This window comes from Hypanus sabinus, chromosome 2, assembly GCF_030144855.1.
Source record: "Hypanus sabinus isolate sHypSab1 chromosome 2, sHypSab1.hap1, whole genome shotgun sequence".
Taxonomy (NCBI): Eukaryota; Metazoa; Chordata; class Chondrichthyes; order Myliobatiformes; family Dasyatidae; genus Hypanus; species Hypanus sabinus.
Window position 1 is genome coordinate 56,918,862 of NC_082707.1, and position 22,317 is coordinate 56,941,178.

The 22,317-nt window shown below is 40.8% G+C and overlaps 1 protein-coding gene across 1 annotated transcript; it reads right to left on the reverse strand.

Moving 5' to 3' along the window:
* Nucleotides 1-363: 363 nt before the first annotated feature.
* Nucleotides 364-21,965, reverse strand: ankrd67 (ankyrin repeat domain 67). The gene is made up of 4 exons (XM_059989199.1): nucleotides 21,948-21,965; nucleotides 21,125-21,368; nucleotides 19,573-20,149; nucleotides 364-2,536 (listed from the first exon to the last, which is right to left on the reverse strand). Exons 2-4 carry the CDS (start codon nucleotides 21,358-21,360, stop codon nucleotides 2,114-2,116), a joined length of 1,236 nt encoding a protein of 411 aa, XP_059845182.1. The 5' UTR covers nucleotides 21,361-21,368; nucleotides 21,948-21,965; the 3' UTR covers nucleotides 364-2,113.
* Nucleotides 21,966-22,317: the final 352 nt, after the last annotated feature.

Below are 22,317 nucleotides of genomic sequence, written 5' to 3' on the forward strand. Positions count from 1 at the left end.
CCCTGCAGCCCACAGACCAAGCATTACTGACGCTTCTACACTAATTCTACCTTATTCTCCCCACAGTCCTATCTGAAATTTTCTCAGATTCCACCACTCACACGAATACAAGGGCCAATTGACCTACCAATCTGCATGTGATTGGGATGTGAGAGGGAACCAGGCCACCCAGAGGAAGCCTGCATGCCATAAGGTGAACGTGCAAACCCCTCGTAGATAGCTCCTGAAGTCGGTATTGAACCTGGGCCATTGGAACTCTGAGGCAGAAGGTCAACTAGCTGCACCAACCGACATGAAACACAAATGCAGTATTTGAAAGTTTAATGCAGAAAGTTCATAGAGAGAAAATATAGGCATGGAGAATACTATCAGCAACTAATGTTTCAATTTTCTTAAACATTCTTAATGGATGTTATTAATTACACCATGTCAACATGTGGATAATTGACACACTTTAACCTTCTGGGAGTAAGTAGCTTTAAATGAGAGTGCATTGTTTTTGATTTGGCTGACTTTCACACATTTTCCATCTCCTGTTGATCACGTCCCTGCTCCACAGACTGTCATTATGAATACCTGCATCCGATACTTTAGATACAATTGTTGTCACTGCATTACATCAACATTTCCATTTATACAGTGTTTTCCACATCACCCTCAGTACATTGCAAAGCACTTTACAGAGCATTTTTGACATGTTTTAAATTGTAACTAATCTGTGTACAGCGAAGTGCCACGCATGACTGGATAATTTCCTTTTGACCTTTCCACTGATTTATCTGCATTGGCTAGGCAAACCATCCTTGTACTCCTTTTGAACCAGTGACACTGGATCTTTAATATCCATCTGAGAGAGCTGATGGGACTCCGGTTTGCAGTACTTCCTCAGTAATGCACTATTGTGAAGTTCATGAGTTGGAATGAATTTAGTATTTTGATTCAAAAGAGATTGCACTCTCCCCTGAGCCATTTGATTTGATGAGACCAGTCTTGTAAGGAAACCCTCACGTTAACACTATCTAAAATATAAATTCTGTATTTCACAATATAACATCTTTATTGAAAAAAAATGAAACAAAAAATATACAAAATTTTCCAACAATGCTCCTCAGATTAGATTAAAGAGCAAAATACTCCTCTCCAGAGAAGGCTGAGGGGAGGTTAATGGAAGGATAACTGATAAGGAGACTGGACAGAATGGATAGTAGGAGGCCTTTGGTAGAGTTGTTAAATAGTAAGGTTTAAAGATATAAATAAAGAGGGAGAAACATAAAATGATGTGGGCACAAGCCTTTTTTGAAATCTTGAAGCATTGCCTATTGATGTAATAGAGGCAGGCTTTGTTATGACTTCCAGGAAGCAACTGGTTAACTATGTGGTGAAAGATATGCAAGCCTTGCAGAGATAGGGTCAGGGACAGAACTGGTGGGTTGCTCTGGTTGAGAGCCAGTGTCATTAGGATGGGCCGCATGGCCTCTTCTGGGGTGTAACCACTTTATAACTTAATTAACACAAGAGGAAGATTGAAATGGACTTGAGGAAACAGAGAAGTGGGATTATTTTATTCTAAAACTGGATTGGTGATCCAGTAAACACTTTAATTGGAAAGGAGTATCTGATGGGATGATAAGAGAATCAATCACAGCCTCCAATTATTTAAAATCAATAAGTGGAAATTCTGATATACAAGAAGAAAATGGTAGGAATAATCATTTGTTTAGGCAGCATCTGTGAACAGAAAAATAGAATTTCATATTCATTATCCTGCAGCAGAATGGAAAGAAGGAAAAGGTGCTTTTAGTTTGCAGAGAGTGGGAGTGTGAATAGAATAAATAGAAGATCTATGAATGGAAGGAGCTCAAGTTGTTCTGAAGGTAAGGTGATATTTTCAGAGCTAGTTCGTTGATGAGTGAAGGCAAGTCGACAATAAAAAAGCTTGCTGAAACTCAGATCAGCAGCAGGCCCACAGTTTAAGAATAGGTACCTATTATGTCCTTGGGATTACAGCAATGTAGAAGGACTGAAGCCTGGGAGGCAAAGCTACTGTGTACATAAAGTACATTTATTCTATATAAGAAATGACAGATTATTTCAAAAGACCGTATTGTCCTATCTACATGTTTTCCCTCAGTACTTTAAGTACCTCTTCCCGTTTTTGTTCTTTAGCAAGATCAGCTGCAGTTTCATTCCACTTTGTTTTGGCTTGTAATTCAGCCCCATTGCTAATAAATAATTGTACAACAGCACAGTGACCTTTCTCTGCAGCCAGATGCAAGGGAGTCTTATCCATCCTGTCTCGGGCGTGTATGTCAGCACCATGCTGAATTAGGACTCGTGTTACCGCCTCCTGTCCTTGGAAAGCTGCTCGATGCAAAGCAGTCATCTGTAGTGCATTCCTACTGTCAATGGAAGCACCAGACTGCAACAACAATTCAACAGCAGGAGCTCCACTCTCCACGGCCCTGTGCAGAGGTGTGTGCTGGTTTCTGTCTGAAGCATCCACTGTGGCACTGCATTTGAGCAGCAGCTGCAAGATCTAAAAGAAGGAAAATAATTTTTTAACCGTACATAACATGACACAGTGTTTCTGAAAAACATAGATCTCTGATAATGTAGCAGTGTTCAGACTTTGCTTCCTTATTCCTAATGATGAATCTAAAAATTCCAAATAAAGGAGATATAGCAAATAACAGCAATTAATTTAGACATTGCAGTTATTAAATTGGTTACTTCGAACATAGAACATTGAAATTTACAGCACATTACAGGCCCTTTGGCCCATAATGTTGTGCCAACCATGTAATCTACTCTAGAGACTGCCTGGAATTTCCCTAGCGCATAGCCCTCTACTTTTCTAAGCTCCATGTACCTATCTAAGAGGTTCTTAAAAGACCCTGTTTTATCCATTCCACTCACCCGCCACTCTCTGTGTGAAAAACTTGCCCCTGACATACCCTCGGTACCTATTTCCAAGCACCTTAAAATTATGCCCCCTCATGTTAGCCATTTCAGCACTGGGAAAAACCTCTGACTATCCACATGATTAATGTCTCTCATTATCTTATACATCTCTATTGGGTCAAATCTCATCCTCCGTCACTCCAAGGAGAAAAGGCCACGTACAGTCAACCTATTCTCATAAGGTAGGCCCTCCAATCCAGGCAACATCCTTGTAAACCTCCTCTGCACTCTCTCTATAGAATCCACATCCTTCCTGTAGTGAGGTGACCAGAATTGAACACAGTACAAATGGGGTCTAACTAAACTCTTACGTAGCTGTAACATTACCTCATGGCTCTTGAACTCAATCCCATGGTTGATAAATTTGAACACACCATACCATACCCATTCTTAACAACACTGTCAACCTGTGCAGCAGCTTTGAATGTCCTATCGATAGAGACCACAAGATCTCTCAGATCCTCCATACTGCCAAGAGTCTTCCAATAATACTATCTATATTCTATCCTCAAACTGGACCTGCCAAAATGAACCACTTCATACTTATATGGGTTGAAGTCCATCTGGCATTTCTCAGCCCAGTTTCGCATCCTATCAATGTCCCACTGAAACCTCTGACAACCAACGACCCCAGAATGTCCACAACATCCCCAACCTTTGTGTCATCAGCAAACATACTAACTCACCCTTCTACTTCTTCATCCATGTCATTTATAAAAATCACAAAGAGTAAGGGTCCCAGAACAGATCCCTGTGGAACACCACTGGTTACCGACCTCCATATAGAATACGAACCATCTACAAACACCCTTTGCCTTCTGTTGGAAAGTCAATTCTGGATCTACAAAGCAAGGTCTCCTTGGATCCCATGCTTCCTTACTTTCTGAAGGGGCCTTGCATGGGGAACCTTATACAATACCTTACTGAAATTTATATACATTACATTCACTTCTCTACTGGTTTTTAAACTTAAGCCTAAAATGAGAAGACAATTGAATGACCATTACTAATTCATGATATACTTTATGCGGTTTCCAGACATGTTTGTTTTGAAAGGAATCCCAGTTCTTTATTGGGTCAGATCTGTTGTTTATTCTTGGCAGTTCTAAAAGAGAATAGATAGATGTTCAGCTATATGAACTGCATCAATTTATGCCAGTTCTGTGCTTGTGTAAACCCAACCCTTAGTCACAGTTCCTGCGTTAGGTGAGGATTATGATCCAAGACCTTCTGGATCTTGCAGATTCAAGGTTTAAGAGCCAAAGGGAAAGATAAGTTAGTTTCCTGAAAAAAATCTTACTTTAATTGATATTTAGTTTTTAAGTGTTTATTTAAAAGGCATTATGACTAGGAAATTTTACAGCTAGCAAAGTACGCCCATGAGTACTGATGCTGCAAGAGCCATCAGTGATGTTTTAATGTGGACTTCTTCATTATCACTAGAGGCTCTGTCCATCTGGAGAGAAATCTGGGTTCTGTTGCTGATTCCAGGTGGTGAAAGACTTTTGAGCCAACTAAATGCTTAATTTTAAGACTGCACACATCTAAGACATTTTCCTCTGCATCCATGTCTTCACAAACACCTTAAGAGAATCCTCTTGTACAGTTTGCACCAAAATGAAATGATAGTAGTTAGTTTTCACACTATTTTTAGTCAGTTTTCTTTCCCACCGAGTTCAAAGCATCAATCGTTCTTTCACAATGAAAATAAAGGTTATGAAAAGAGGCTACGCAGGTGCAATTTGAAGTCTTGAAGTAGCATTTAAATAATGCGAAAAACACCACTGGCCTGGATTGGGGATTCCACCGCACTGTTTCTTCATAACACAGGGATCCAATATGGATTGGTGAATCACAAAATTGTGGGTATACTATTTTCTTTTTGCATGAGAAATATGACTAGGTACTCCAAGTTATGCTCTATATACTGTTCTATATTATTTTTTACCCTGTGCAGATGAATTGAGTGGCATCTTCCGCTTTCATTTCTAGTGCAGCATTTCCTTTTCAAGTGTTATGCAGGAGTTTGAATTGTGCTGTTTCAGGAGCTACTATCATTCAGTGATAAGACCGTAAGATATAGGAGCAAATTAGACCATTTGGCCCATCGAGTCTGTACCAATTTTCCTAATCAATTTGGCTGATCCAATATTCCTCTCAACCCAATCTCCTGCCTTCTCCCTATATCCCTTCATGACCTGATCAATCAAAAATCTATCAAATTCTGCCTTAAATATACATAAGAATTGGCCTCCACACAGACTCACCACCCTCTGGCAAACAAAATTCCTCCTCATCTCTATTCTAAAAGGACACACCTCTATTCGCAACCACGAGTTGCTCTAAAATGCCATTTGATAGGCACTCTAGAAATCCCCCTCCTGTAATCCAAAACAAAGCTGATTTTCCCAATCTACCGGCATATTGAAGTCCCCCATGACTATTGTAACGTTGCTCTTTTCACATGCATTTTCAATCTCCCATTGTAGACCACATCTTTACCACTCTTTTGGGGTCTGTATATAGCTCCCATTAGTGTCTTTTTACCCTTGCAGTTCCTTAGCTCTATCCACAATTATTCAACACCTTCCAATCCTATGTCACCTCTTACTAAGGATTTAATTTCATTTTTTTACCAACAGAACAATGCCTTCCTGCTTATCTTTTCAATACAACGTGTATTCATTGGACATTAAGCTCCCAGCAATAAACTTTCAACCATGAATTTGTGATGCCTACAACATCACAGCTAGCTGCCAGTCTTCAACTGCGCTGCAAGTTCATCTACCTTATTCCGTATACTGCGTGTATTCAAGTACAACACCTTCAGTCCTGTATTCACCCTTTCGGATTTTGTCCACCTTTTACATTGCAGCTCATCCTGTTAACTGCAATTTTGCCCTATCAAAGACTTCTCCTCGCTACACATGGTTTCTGTTTGTAAACCAGATACCTCATCTTCAGGACTATTTTCTGCCTTTCCAACAATACTTCTTGCATGAAATATACACAGCTCAGGACACTGGTCGCAACATGCTCAACCTCTCGATTCCTAACTTTGTCTGAGGTCTTACCAACATTTGCCTCCACGACCTCTCCACTAACTGTTCTGACACTCTGGTTCCCATCCCCCTGCAACTCTAGTTTAAACCCCACCGTGTAGCATTAACAAGTCTTCCCACAAGGATTATAGTCTCCCTCCAATTCAAATGTAAACTCTCATTTCTGTAAGGTCCCAATGAAGAGAGCCCAATAATCCAAAAATCTTACACCTTCATTACTACACTAACTTTTTAGCCGTGTATTAAATTGTATAATCTTCCTAGTTCTGGCTTCACCAGCATGGTATCAATCCTGAGACCACAACCCTGGAGGCTTTGCCCTGTAACTTAGTACCTAATTCCCTGAACTCCCAACGCAGAACCTCATCACTCATGTTATTGGTACCTACAAGGCCACGGCTTCAGGCTGGTCACCCTCCCACTGCTGAGGACTCGATCCAAGATATCCCAAACCTTGGCATCTGGGAGGCCATCCAGGAATCTTGTTCTCACCAACAAAAGCTGCTAACCATTCCACTAACCGATGAATCCTCTATCAGCACAGCATTCCTCTTCTCCCCCCATACCTTCAGAGATGCAGAGGCAGGCTCAGTGGTAGAAACCTGACTACTGTGACTTCCCTCTGTTAGGCCATTCCCCACCCCCCCAACAGTATCCAAAGTGACATACCTGTGTCTGTTGTTGAGGGAGATGGCTACAGGGGTACTCTGCACTGGTTCCTTAACCCCCTTCCCCCTCCTGATTGTCACCCAGTTTCCCATGTCCTGCACCTTGATAGTAACTATTTCTCTATATGTCCTATCTATCACCCCCTCAGCCTCCCAAAGGATCTGAAGTTCATTCAGTTCCAACTCCAACTCTTTAACATGGTCCCTTGGAAGCTGCAGTTGGGTGCACATCTCACAGGTGTAGTCATCAGGAACACTAAATGTCTCCTTGCCTTCCCACATCCCGCAAGAGGAGCATTTCATTATCCTGCCTGGCATCTCTACTATCCTCGCTGAGCAGATAAAAGAGACGGAAAATACTTGAGCTTTTCTTTCTTTTGCTTTCTCTGTCTGAAGCCTCTCTTCACAGAAGCTACGATGAGCTAAAGCCTCAAGATCACCACTCTGACTATGTCCACTCAGACGACAGCTGCCGTGACAATTGCCCCTGAGCTTTCCCCTGCCTTCTTTTAATTTGTTCTCACTAATCAATCCCAAAGGTTGATTTGGCACTGGTCAAAGCTCTACTACACAGCCGGGACCCACTCTTAACTTTTATCCCGGGGCAGTGGACCTGATTGAAGTCCCCTCCTCTCCAAACTTCTGATGTCCGGATTGGCCACTGGTCAAAGCTCTTTGACCTTTGGTCTCTGAGCATCCTAGAATGATCATGTTTATTAACACCATGTAGGAAAGAAATGCTATAACATAAGTTTTCATCTACTTATATCCATGGACCAGGCTCCCATGTTTCTGATTTTCAGTCAAGTCACAGCTCCTGATTATTTCACCCCAAGCCCCTCCTTCCCCTGCCCAACCAGCCCTGGATAATTCCCTTAACTGCACAAACTTAGGGACACATGATACACAGTCTCCCTTCACCAGCCCATGATTATAACGACTCTTTTATAAGCATACTAGTAATTGATCTCAGTTCAATTCTGAATCAGCATTCAACATAAAGATGTAAGGGGAAAAGTTTATTGGAAAAATAAATCATTGATCTCTAATCAGGCTCTTTATGCAATTTTTTTGTAGGCACTAACTGCTGGAAAATCCATCACTTATTTCCCTAATTACTGTAAAAAAGGTGGAGGTAGTCTGCCTTCCTGAACCACTGCTGTCCTTTTTGGCGACTGTACTCTTAAATTTATTGGATTCCCAGTTGAGGGCAAGGCAAGATGGTGCTGGTGAACCATGATGATGTGCTGCAGGTGACTTACAAAACTTCTAAATATACCTCTTCTGAATTACTCTGACTGCAATCTATAGCCTGTAATTTCCCTTTAAGTAATGTACTTTTGAACTATCTTAATGAACTAGCTATTTCAATACCTTCTGAAGTTCTCAGCAGATGTAACTCTCAGATATGGCACATTTAGGTGCACAAAGGTACATTGCCACGGCAAAAAGGGAGGGAGGAGGGGGCGGCGCCGAGCAAGGCTAAAAAGCCAGGATAGAGAAGCTTGCCCTACTCAGCATCTTGTTAGCAAATGTTCAGTGGCTGGAGAACAAGTTTGAGGACCTAAGGGCAAGATTGCTGTATTGGAGGGAAATAAGGAATTGCTGTGTTCTCTGTTTCACAGAAACATGGCTCACTACAGCAATGCTGGATATGTTGGTAAGCCAAGGGGTTCTCAATACACCGAATGGATCGGACTGCTGATTTGGAGAAGGCAAAAAGACGGACTTTGTGTTTCATGATAGACTCTTTGTGGTGCTCAGATAGAAGTCATCTTGCACTCTTGTTTTCCCAACCTGGAACGTCTAGTGATTACGTTCCAACCGTTCTACTCACCAAGAGATTTATCCTCTATGGTCCTGACTGCAGTTTATATACCACAAAAAAATCAACATTAAGCGAGCACTTGAGGTACTGAGTACTGCCATCAGCAAATAGTTCATTTTCTAAGGAACTGTGGTTGGAATTAAAGATTGGGGATGTTCACTAATAACATTCTTCTGATCCTGTCGTGGAAGGAAGATCATTGATTAAAATGTTTGCTGATAGAACACTACTATGAGGAACCCCTACAGTAATGATTGACCTCCAACAAACATAAGCAGCTTTTTTTGTATTCTGTCACTGGAATATTTCCCCCTTAATGCCCATTGACTTCAGGATGACCAAGATTCTTGATGCACTTGTGGTCAAATGCTGCCTAGATGTAAAGGCAGATACTCATACCTTACCACATAATTCATCTCTTTGGCCCTTGTTTCAGAATCAGAATCAGATTTATTATGACTGGTGATTGTACTCTTAGTTTTATTGGATATCCAGTTGAAGAATGAGGAAATGAGGGGATTTGGTGCTTCCAGGCCAATGCATATATCCTTCAGGGGTGGTGCTTGGAGAGGCAAACTAGTTGTCCTAGCTGGTATCAAGCTCCTTGGGAGCTGGTTGAGCATTCATATATAGGAGCAGAGAGTATTCCATTACAGTAGGTGAGATAGATTACTGACTTTCACCTGTTCTTATGACTTCTGGATTTATGTAATTGGTGCAGTTGAATTTCTTGTCAAAGTAGCTTCCACATACTTGTGGGCTGCCCAGCAGAATCCTCACTGATTTGATTTGAAACAAACAAAACTGTATGTTATGGTGTACCTGTGACAAATAAAACTAATCTTTCTTTCTTTCTTTGAGATGGAATTAGACTGGTGCTTGATAATTGAGAAGGTGAAAAATGACCATGGGAAGTGGATTGGAGGTTATAATCAATTCATCTATGATCTTAGGCTCTCAGGAAAAGAGTGGCCTATTCCTGATTCTAACACGTATGTTTTTATGTAATGTACTCTTTAAGCAACTGGAGTTGCCCCATTGGCTAATGAATCTGAATATAACTTGGGCTTCAAGTAGGAGCACAATTAAAAAGGAAAGGACTATCAAATCCTGATGAGAAAATGCATGACCTTGGATGCAGGGAGGTCTGGGATCAAACTGGTATTCAGGAGGGAGAACTACATATGTAGGCACAGAATGCAGGGCTAAAGTGTAGATAAGGGCCTGTTGCTCAAGTACATTTTCTTTACACAACCGCATAAAGTTAAGTTCAATAAATTCAATCTGGTATTCATTTTTTTTAAAATGGTTACAGGACATTCTGTACTAGGAATTAAATATTCCAAAGTACGTGTTCTCAAAGAATAGCCAACGATTAAAGGTGAAATCACTTCACAGAGAGGATATATAGTGGACATAGGAGGATTTATATGTGGAATTAAGAAACAGAAAAGGATTTATAACTGTACATTGGAAGGCTCCCAAGCAGCAGATGTGACAGAGCAGAATGTACCTTTGCTGAAATGAAACAAACAGGAAATAGTTATAATGGGTGATTTTAACTTCTCCAAAGATTGTGAAAAGCAGAAAAACTCTGGTTAGGAAGGCAGTGATTTCTTGAATGTGTTAATGTTAGGCTTACACAACAGTTTGTCCTACAGCCGGTAAGGAAAATATCACGGGTCCCAGCCTGAAATGTTGACAGTTTATTCTCCATGCTGCCTGACTTGATGAATTCCTCCAGCATTTTGTATGTATTGCTCAAGATTTCCAGCATCTGCAGAATCCCTCGTTAAGGAATACATCAGTTTGTGAATCAAATTTCAGAATCAGAATCAGGCTTAATCTCATTGACATATGTCATGAAATCTGTTAACTTAGTGGCAGCAGTACAAAGCAATACATGATAATATCGAAAACCAATAAGTAAATCAATTTCAGTAAATATATATATGTATATTAACTAGTTAAATTAAAAAAAACAGAAATAATTAAAAACACTTAATAATATTCAAAAATGTCACAGATATTTTCAGAAAGTTGAGTGTTGGAAACTAAAGTGTCACTAAACAAGAGAGGTATCACATTTAAAGACAATAAATTACTAGAAGTTATAATGAAGGATAGAGTGTGTCAACATTAAATAAAATGGCAGATGTAGGACATAACTGAGAAGACTAATGAAATACTGATCTTCAGACAGAAAGAACAAGTGGGCAATGGATAGACTGAGTGAAACAGTATGTGCTGTTCTTCGCATCACATCTCAGGGAAGATAATATTAATCTTTAACAGTGATTCATGCTCATTGGTTATCTGCATACAAAGCCTCTCTACCTGGAAAGGATCCAACAGCAAAATCTTCCTCCAGGAAATTGATTGAGCTGTCTGGTGAACAATTGATTGGTAGTGTGAGGAACTAGTGGATACTAGTTCTGTGTTTCTATCCAACAACTCTAGCTCCAGGCTAATGTTGTTCCTGAGAATTCACCTGAAAAAATTTGTTATTTATCCTGTTTGGAACAGAGAATCTGAGTGTCCAATCATTTCTATAATTAGGTTGATCAATTTACCTGCCTTTTTTACACATCCATACCACATAAAATTCAAATGAATTGCACATCCAGATGTTTGGAGTTCAGAACTCTACATTGTCATTGCCCTGCATGTAACAAAAGGCTTCATGGTTTTATGATTAAAGGGGATTTTATGAATTTGTCCTATGGTTTTGAATTCCTCTGCCATACAACTTAAGTGTTGAGACATCTAATGGTTGCAGTTGTTGATTATTGCAGCAGAATTCATCAACATCTCAGTTATGTCTCCACCACTGCAAATTTCAGTACTTGAGGTCCATGATATTAATGTTACTGAAAACGCTTTGGCCTTTTCAATGACTGGCTAGGGCAGAGGCGGGGTTGGAGGAGGAGTAACTAGGTGGTGGCTTCAGGCTTGAGTCTGGAGGCAAATGAAACAAAATAGGTAATAAATAGAAGAAAAAATCTGCAGATGCTGGAAATCCAGAGCAACACACACAAAATGCTGGAGGAATTCAGCAGGTTAGGCAGCATCTATGGAAATGAATAAACAGTAGATGTATCGAGCCAAGACCCTTTTTCAGGACTGGAAAGGAAGGGGGAAAGATGGCAAAAAAATGGTGGGAGGACCAGCTGGAAGGTGATAGGTGATACCAGGCAGATGGAAAGTTAACGTGCTGGAGAAGAAGGAAACTGATAGGATAGGAGAGTGAACCATGGGAGAAAGGGAAGAAGGAGAGGGACACCAAGGAAGTGATAGGCAGCTGAGGAGAATAGGTATGAGGCCAGAGTGGGGAACAGAAGAAGAGAGAAGTGGAGGGGAAAATAATTACTGGAATGAGCAATCAATGTTCATGCCGTTAGGTGGGAGGCTATCAGGACAGAATATGAGGTGATGCTCCTCCACCCTGAGAGTAGCCTCATCACAGCAAAAGGGGAGGCCATGGACTGACTTGTTGGAATGGGAATGGGGATAGGGGTTAAAATGGTCCACCAGCAGGAAATTCCACTTCTGGCGAATGGAGAAAAAGTGCTCGGCAAAGCAATCTCACAATTTCCATTGAATCTTTCCAATGTAGAGGAGACTGCGTCATGAGCATTAGATACAATACATGACCCCAACTGATCTGCATGTGTTGTCTCATCTGGAAGGACTGTTTGGGGGCCTGAATGGAGGAAAGGGAGGAGGTAAATGGGCAAGTGTAGCATATCTGTTGCTTGCAAAGATATGTGCCTGGAGGAAGATCAAAGGAGAGGGACAAACCGACAAGGAAATCACAGAAAGAGCAATCACTGCAGAAGGATAAGTAGCTGGTGAATGGTTGCTGAGCAGATTTGAGGTTGGAAGTGGGGCTTTTCAGGGAGTTAGCACAAGGTTAGAGTTAGGACTTTGGGGATCAGGTAAATGCCTAGGAAAAAGTGGGCAGGGCTTTAATTATGGGCCTTGGCCAATCATGGGGTAGAATGGGTATTATGGACAAGTGGGGGGAGGAGCTTAGGGGACAGGACTCCCCAAAGTAGATGTTGGACTTGACCAAGTAGGAATCTAGTCCACGTCGTGTCCAAGAATGCCCAGTAATGATGACTTCAAGAACCACTTAATCTAATTTCCCCTGCAATGTTCCAAAAGGAATTGTGCAAAACAAATGACAGGTAGTCACATTTTATCCTAGGATGAGTTTCCTCATATCAGTTGAGGAAATTATGTCAGCTTTTCTAGGGTGATATGCACACATACTCTGGCTTCTAGAGTGTGTGATCTGATCAGGGAACAGTTGTAATCATATTCTGTTCTGGAGATAACAACTATTCAGAAGTATGATAAATGGCATAAACTCTAGACTTGGATAAAAATTCATCCTTAGTATTGTTAAGGATCATTCTGCAGTTGTGACACTACGGATAGCATATTTATGGCTTAAATAAAACAAAAAGTAGCCTTCAAGAAATAAAACCTGCACACAATTTTAAACATAGAGATTCTGCAGATGCTGGAAATCCAGAGCAACACACACAAAACGCTGGAGAAACTTAGCAGGCCCAGCAGCATCTATAGAAGTGAGTAACAGTTCGGATCGAGATCCTTCCTCAGGACTGCAAAGGAAGGGAGAAGATGCCTTTGAATAAAAAGGTGAGGGTTGGGGTTGGAGAAAAAGCTAGAAGGTGATGAATGAAGCCAGATGGGTGAGGGAGGGGAGGTAGGTGGAAAAGGTAAAGGACTGGAGAAGAAATCTGATGGGAAAGGAGAGTGGACCATGGGGAAGAGTGAAGAAGGAGGAGCACAAGGTGGAGCTGGTGATAGGCAGGTGAGGAGAAGAGATCCGAGGCCAGAGTGGGGAATTGAAGAAAAGGGATAAGATTATCAGAAGGAGAAATCAATGCTCATGCCACCAGGTTGGAAGCTACCAAGATGGAATTAGAAGTGCTGCCCTAGCACCCGAGAGGGCTGTATTGTGGCAGAAGAGGAGGCTAGGGACCAACATTTCAGAATTCGAATGGGAATAGATTTTGAAATGGTTGGCTACCAGGAAATTCCATTTTTTGTCAAAGTAGTGAAGGCTCTCGTCAAACTGATCCCCCAATTTACTTTGAGCCTCACCAAATGCAGAGGAGGCCACATTGCAAGCACCAGACACAGTACACGATCCACAGGTGAAGTGTGCCTCAGCTGGAAGGACTGTTTGGGAGCATGCAGGGAGAAAGGAGGAAGTTAATGGGCAGGTGTAGGATTTCAGTTACGTGCAGGGATATGTGTCAGGAGGGAGAAAACTGGGGAGGGACCAAAGAACAAGGGAATCATGCAGGGAGGGATTCCTGTGGAAAGCAGGGAGTGGGGTAGAAGTAAAGATGTGATTGATGGTAGATCCAAATAAGTTGGCAGAAGTTGCAGAGAATGATATGTTGGATATGGAGGCTCATGGGGTGGTAGCTGAGGACAATAGGAACTCTATCCCTGTTAAGGAGGTAGGAAGATGGGGGTGAGCATGGATGTAAAGGAAATGGAGGAGATAGAGGTTGTGGAAAGGAAACCCCATTCTTTGATGAAGGAGGATATCTCCGATGTCCTGGCAAGGAAACCACACAACGTAATTGGCCATTCTGATTCTGTTCCATTGAAACTACATTGGGACCATCCCAAACCTCTTGTAGATGGACCAAATGGACTGAGAGACTCATCAGGTTATTATGACAATTTGTCATGGCATGAAATGTGAACTGTTAACTGTGAGCCTGAAACAGTTGCCTTGTTGGGTGGCCCATGTTCACACAGTAGCTGCAATCACCCATGTCTGATAGTTTCAGTTATTAGAGAGTGAATGGGCAATGATCAGGAAAGAATACATACTGCCATGGGCCAACAGAAAAGGAGACATCAAGCGAAGTGCTATGAATGACAAAGCTGCATTTTAAATGTTGGTTGACATTGAGGACAAAAGTATTCATGAAGAAGTAACAAAATTCCCTGAAACATTTTATTGCTGTCCTTGCTAGAATTATAGATTGCCACTTTGGGTGACAGTTTAGATGTAGATCCAACTAGGAACATGGTAGTGAGTAACTGGAGAGTGGTTTTTGAGTGAAGGGTACTTTTGCTAACCTAATTAATTGGATCCTCCTTAATTTTGGCTTTCCAGGAACAGATTTCTGTCGAGGGGCCAAGAGGAAGAAGGTATATTAGAGACCATCTGGATTTATAATACTATGGATAGTTTAATTATGGATACACTAAAATAAGAACCAGTCATCAGGAAATAAAACCTGTACACAACATAATGGGACATTCTTTTCTGCCCCATTGAAAAATACATAGGAGAAGGCAATACATGAATGTTCCTGCTATTTGCACATTGTTAACTATGCCTCTCTGCCACCTACTGCACAATGCAGGGCAGACATAGATCCACACTAGACCGGATAATTTTGAAAATGCCGGATTCACGTAAAAACGATAGGCATCCACACTAAGCTTTTTAAAAGATATTTCTGTCCACATTAAAATGGATATTTTGGCGAATCTCCTCCTACTGCGCATGCACAAGACACACCTACCGAAAACAAGCGACATGTTTGGTGTCGAATCTCGCTGTGAAAGTGCGCGTTTGTGCAGTTACAGAGTAGAAAAACTTAAATGACAGGCAGCTGTTGGCCCTCACGCAGGAGGACTTAAAGGTAAAAAAGAACAAATACTGGAGTGTATGGAGGCAACCAACAGGGAGTTCACGGACAGTATGACCTGGCTGATGACGGATATTGAAAAACTGACTCACTCTGTTGCATTAATAAAGCACCTTGTTAAATGTATAAAACATGTCTACATCAGTGTTATCTTGTATTTCTATACAATGTTACATTAGGCTATTACACATCTATTGTCAGAGAGGTACTTACATAAATAGGTAAACCACCTTCATACAAGCAAGGACAGAAAACAGGGCAAAGTGAGTACACTTATTTATTCAGTAAGTTATGGGTCAAAGAATTTGGTGAGTACATTTCTAACTCTTCTGGCTTCAGTCTCACGCCGTCTGTCCTGAAATTGTTAGGTTGTGTCAAGAAAACTATGAAATGGCGATCTGCCGTCACCATCTGTTCCATCTCGTCATGATAGCGTTTTTATCTTTCTCTGGTTACCCCAGCCACACTGATCTGCCCCAAACAGCGTTTTCAAAATTACATACTCTGGAGAGTGTTTCTGAAAATCTCTGGTTTCGGGGGACGAAAATGCCGTTTTAGTGTGGACGAAGGATAAAAACGAAGAGAAAAAGCTTCGGTTACGGATTTATCTGGTGTAGTGTGGACGTAGCCATAGTTTGTCTCTTAACCTTCTGGTTATTTGTATATTCAAGGAGTCATCCCTCAACTCGATAAAAAAAGGGTTATACTTTGAGTATTTGCCTTTTGAAATAGATACTGGTATTGATTATTCAAAGAGGTTCTGCTGATTGGGTTGTGCTACCTTTGTAAAATATTAAAGTAGGTGACTATAGCAATTGAAACTGTAGTTAATTGTTTATCATTATCTTTGTCTTGAATAAGTATAACGCATTGCGTCAGGGAAGTGAGATTCTCTTGGTTTCTCTTAGACTCTCCCCTAAAAGTTCACTGTGTGAAAAAGATCTTTTATATTTCCCAGTTACAACTTCTGTATGACTCAGTTTTAGTTTAACCACAAAAGACATCGAAAGATAAACACTTAATATAGTGGTTTTTGTATGCGGAATACTCATTAAACACAAGTGACTAAGGCTGTATACAGTATGTACCCTTTGCTTACCCTAACACATCTCTTTATTGTTTTAAATAGATTATTTCAAAGAATTGGATAAAATCGTCCTTCAAACTTAAGGTCTCAAGGGAATGTAAACCAAATTGTTATAATCTGTCTCATTTTTCACCTGTAAATTGGTGAGTTGGTACAATATCCTTCCTGATTTTTCAATACTAAACTGGATCTAATAAATGTTCTGTTTAACTGAAATGACATTTTATCATTATGCTCTCCTTCTTGAGATAAAGCCTATATGTTATTAGCCTATCAACACATTTTAGTTATTTGTGCCTTTATGCACATACAATTTGTGATTCCCACCATTAAGGAATATTCAGTTTGCTTTCACCTATCTAATGTGCACATTTTTTCACATAATGTGCCATCCATTATGGCTTAGCCTATTTGTATATCAATCATCTTCATAATGTGTGGTCCTTTCTGATCATTTATTGTTTCACTTAACAAATTTATCTACACTGCATAACAGTATGTCTTAATCCTAGGCCAGGCTATTGACAATCAAAAAATGAGATATCAACATAACTGTGGATTAGTACTTGTCAATTGCTAGCCAGGGGATAAATCTATATTATTAGTCTGTCTTCTATCTGCACCATGAGATAAAATTGTTTATAATTTTCCCAGCATTGTCTTGTGTAGAACATTTAAATTGCTTCCTGGAATTCCACCTGCACAATGGGCATTGAAACTCCTTTATCATTATGTCTGTATCTCCCTCAGAATGTTAAACTACATTCCAAAGTTCCATAATATTTTCTGTGCCTGGCATTGAAAATTTTTCAAATAGAGCAAGTGCGTGGAACATGAAAATTATGGGCATTGCAAAACTAGATTTACTTCACTGAACTTGAGATAAAATGTTAATTCTTCTGGTCAATGTTGTCAACATGCTTGGAAAATCTTTCTTATCTGCTATATGGAAAATGAAGAACATCCCTCTTGACATCATTTACAACATTTCAGTAATGCAATCTGAAACATTTAGAAGTAGCTTTACATTAGGATAGTCAATCCAAAAGATATTTGTTAATGCTTGACGATGAATCTGGAGCCCAGGAATTCTCTTCAACATATACAAAATTGTGGAGGAACTCAGCAGGCCAGGCAGCATCTGTGGAAGAGTCCTGATGAAGGATCTCAGCCCAAACCGTCAACTGTTCACACTTTTCTAAGTTCCTTCTGCATTTTATGTGTGTTGCTTGGATTTCCAGCATCTGAAGATTTTGAGACCATAAGGCCATAAGATATAGGAGCAGGAGCAGGCCAGTCAGCCCATCTAGTCTGCTCCACCATTCAGTCATGGGCGGATCCAATTCTTCCAGTCATCCTCATCCCCACTCCCCTGCCTTCTCCCCAAACCCTTTGATGCACTGGCTAATCAAGAACCTTTCTTCTCTGACTTAAATGCACCCAATGACTTGGCCTCCACAGCCACTCATCGCAACAAATTCCACAGATTTACCACCCTCTGACTAGAGTAATTTCCATGTTCTAAATGGACATCCTTCAATCCTCAAGTTGTGTCCTCTTGTCCTAGACTCTCCTACCATGGGAAATAATTTTGCCATATCTAATCTGTGCAGGCCTTTTGACATTTGGAATGTTTCTATGAGATCTCCCCTCATTCTCATGAACTCCAGGGAATACAGTCCAAGGGCTGCCAGATGTTCCTCATGTGGTAACCCTTTCATTCCTGGAATCATTCTCATGAATCTTCTCTGAACCCTTTCCAATGTCAGTATATCCTTTCTAAAATAAGGAGACTAAAATTGTACACAATACTCCAAGTGTGGTTTCAAGAGTGCCTTATAGAGCCCCAACATCACATCCCTGCTTTTATATTCTAGAAATGAATGCCAACATTGCATTTGCCTTCTTCACCACCGACTCAACCTGGAGGTTAACCTTTAAGGTATCCTGCACAAAGACTCCTAAGTCCTTTTGCACCTCTGCATTTTGAATTCTCTCCCCATCTAAATAATAGTCTGCCTGTTTTCCAACATTGTATTCCATTTGCCACTTCTTTGCCCATTCCCATAAACTATCTAAGTCTACATACACAATGCTGGACAAACTCAGCAGGTCAGGCAGCATCTATGAGAAAAGAGTAGCCAACGTTTCGGGCTGAGACTCTTCATCAGGAACCTGATGAAGGGTCTTAGCCCGAAACATTGGCTACTCTTTTCTCACGGATGCTGCCTGACCTGCTGAGTTCTTCCAGCGTCGTGTACATATTCTTTGATCCACAGCATCTGCAGTTGTATTTTTGTGTTTTGAACTACCTAAGTCTCTCTGCAGGCTCTCTGTTCCTCAACACTACCCACTCCTCCACCTATCTTTATATCATCGGCAAATTTAGCCACAAATCCATTAATCCCATAGTCCAAGTAATTGACATACATTGTAAAAAGCAGCAGTCCCAACACTGACCCATGTGGAATTCCACTGGAAACTGGCAGGCAGCCAGCATAGGATCCCTTTATTCGCACTCTCTGTTTTCTCCCAATCAGCCAATGCTCCACCCATGCTAATAACTTCCCTGTAATTCCATGGGCTCTTATCTTGCTAAGCAGCCTTATGAGCGGCACCTTGTCAGATACCTTCTGGAAATCCAAGTACACCACATCTACTGCATCTCTTTTGTCTACCCTGCTTGTAATTTCCTCAAAAAAATTGCAGTCAGTTAGTTAGGCAGGATTTTCCATTCAGGAAACCATGCTGGCTTTGGCCTATCTTGAAATGTGCTTCCAGGTACTCTGTAATCTCATCCCTAACAATCGATTCCAACAACTTCCCAACCACGGATGTCAGGATAACAGGTCTATAGTTTCCTTTCTACTGCCTCCCACCCTTCTTAAGTAGCAGAGTAACATCTGAAAATTTCCAGTCATCCTGTACAATGCAAGAATCTATAGATTCTAGAAAGATCATTGTTAATGCCTCAACAAACTCTCCAGCTACTTCCCTCAGAACCTGAGGGTGCATTCCATCAGGTCCAGGATATTTATCCACCCTCAGACTATTTAGCTTCCTGAGCACCTTCTCAGTCGTAATTTTCACTGCACAAACTTCACTCCCTTGACACTCTTGAAAGTCTGGTATACTGCAGATGTCTTCCACTGTGAAGACTGATGCAAAATATGCATTTTCTCATGTTTGTCCCAGGAATTCTCTTCTTGGCTATCAAACAGCATTGAGATGTTTCAGTTACCTGGCCTCTTACCTCTACTTTTCCATTTGCAGCAGCTTTGTGTAGAGCAGTTTCATCATTTTCATCCTTGGCATCTACGTCTGCGCCTCTCTTCAGTAAGTAGTCAGTAATTCTGAAATTCCCAGCCTCCACTGCTAATTGCAATGCTGTAGTGCCACAGTCAGTCCTTTCATCCAGGTTAATTCCCTCCATTATCAGCAATTCAACTATTTCCATGTGTCCATTCACACAGGCCCAGTGTAATGGTGTCCACCTCCTGTTATCTTTAATATCTGTGGATGCCCCGTATTTTAGAAGCAGCTTGGAAGTAGTAACGTAACCATTAGCTGCAGCACAATGGAGTGGACTGGCTCCGCAACGAGCTTTGGGCTCCAGAAGGGCTCCCCGATGCAGAAGGTAGTCCACCGCATCAGTGTGGCCATTCCAAGCTGCCCTGTGTATTGCAGTGTAATGGTACTCACTCCTGTGGTTGATGGCTGCTCGCCTGTGCAGGAGATACTTGATTAAAGGAATATGTCCACAGAACGCTGCATGTTGTAGTGGAGTCCAGCCCAAATTATTCTTGTAATTTCCGTTCAAAGCTGGGGTCCTGAGGCAATTAGAGGAATGGCAACGTTTAAAGTGATAGCCTTGTATGTAAATATAGACAAATAATAAATATTAACCTGCATGTATAAAATAAGTTACAAAATAACATAGGTAGTAAGAGCTACCCTGTGAAAAATAAGCCAAGTAGAGAAATACACACAGATTGCTGGAGGAACTCAAGGGGTCAGGCAGCATCTATGGAAAAGAGTAAACAGTTGATGTTTCGGACCCAGACCCTTCAACAGAACTCAGTACCAATCTGCAATTGATATTTCCCAACACTGTAAAGGAAAGTTGATAGCTTGGCTATTTGCTGAAGTGAATGACTAGGGGGAAAGTCCAAAGACAGTTCATCTTACTTTAGGGTTAGCTGAGAATGATGTTTGGGAATCAGTCTCAGTTATCCTATTTTTGGATCAAGTAGCGTTTTTTTTTGGAATATGGGGTGCTGCCAGTAAGACCAGGATTTATTATCCATCATTAATCACCTTTGAAAAGGTTAAACTGCTGTCAGCCTTCAGTTTCTGTGCTTGAGCAAGGTGGTAATGACACAGATGAGAGGCTTCCACATCAGTTCAGAAAAGTCAGTTGGATGATGTGGTCTGGTATCGGGCAAGATTGGATATGATGGCTTTAGTACGTCTCTAGGATATTGTCAACCAGGTGTTTTGTTAATGATCTGTAGTTATTTTTAATCAGCTATGACTATATTAATTATAATGACAATGTATAGATTCTGCATCATCATTACTAAGACTAAGATTGTTGTTTATAATAAATTATCAACCAAATTTAATTTGGGATTTGAACACAGGTCTCTAAATTGTTAGTCCAAACTTCTGCATCACCATGGCTACTGTTTTCACTTAATATTTTATTTTAAACTGTGACAAATAATTTAATAAAATATTGCAATGCACCCAAAATGCTGGAGGAACTAAAACATTACTTGCTTGTGAAAAAAAAAGCAACACACTTTGATGTTTTTGCAGGCGATTGGCTTTGAACTGCTTTCAACATTATTTCCTGGCTTGTCTCTATTCTGTTTTCAGGGATAGGTCCCGTGGAATTACTTAGAGGACTACACTTCTCCTGTTGAGGTGAATTCATGTCCACAGTCTCGCTGCTCTTGTCTGTCCTCGCAGCACTGGGAGAGGATATTGAATCATGTAGCTCTATCCACTTCCACATTACCTCCGATAGTTCAGACATGGCAGATTCTGCAAAAGAAATATGTCACCACTAATTATATTTAACAATAGGGAAGAAAGCCAGAGAAGTTCAAGTTCAAAAATTTAAAGTTCGAAGTAAATTTATTATCAAAGTACGCATATGTTTTGCTGTGAGATGTGTTTTCCTGCAGTCATTCACAGTAGATTCAAAGAAACACAATAAACTCAATGAAAAAGTACACATAAAGCCAAAAAAAAAACAATATGCATAGGATGACAAAATGTGCAATTAAAAAAGAAATTAATAAATAAGTAATAAATAATATTGAGATCGTGAGCTGTAGAGTCCTTCAAGGTGAGTTTATAGGTTGTGAAACAGTTCAGTGTTGAGGTCAGTGAAGTTATCCATGTTAGTTCAGTAGACTGATGGCTGAAGGATAATAGCTGTTCCTGAACCTGGTCATGTGGGACTTAAAGCTCCTGTACTTCCTTCCGGATGGCAGCAGTATGAAGAGAGTATGGCCTGGATTGCAGCGGTCCTTGATAATGGATGCTGCTGACGTGTCACAGCACTCCTTGTAGATGTGCTCAATGGTGGGGAAGGCTGTGTCTGTGTGAATCCGTTACCTCTTGTAGGCTTTTCCGTTCATGGGCATTGCTGTTTCCAATGAGAAGAGAAGAGTAAATTGGTGAAGAAATTGATTTTTCCTTATTTCCTTTCAAAACAGAAGATCTGCCATGACTACAGCTGACACAGCAATCTATTTCCCTACAGATTTTTACTGTAGCTTACTCTGTCCATGTTCTCACCACTTCCCCCTTGATCCTACAACTAACCTACACATCAGGGGCAATTTACAATGGCCTCTTAACCTGTTAAGCTGCATGTCTTTGGGATGTGGGAAGAAACCCGAACTCCTGGGGAAACACAAAGAGAAGGTGCAAGCATTGTTGTGGTAGTATCAGGGTTTAGGATTGTACCCAGGTCACTGAAACT

Bases quoted from the DNA above. Each gene is read 5' to 3' on its own strand.
- ankrd67 (XM_059989199.1), bottom strand. From the start codon at position 21,360: ATGTCTGAACTATCGGAGGTAATGTGGAAGTGGATAGAGCTACATGAT. The intron at 20,150-21,124 runs GTGTGTTGCTTT...TAATTGCCTCAG, and splicing joins TCGCCTGCAAAAACATCAAA to GACCCCAGCTTTGAACGGAA. The intron at 2,537-19,572 runs GTAAGAGGCCAG...TCCTTCTTTTAG, and splicing joins CTGCAAATGGAAAAGTAGAG to ATCTTGCAGCTGCTGCTCAA.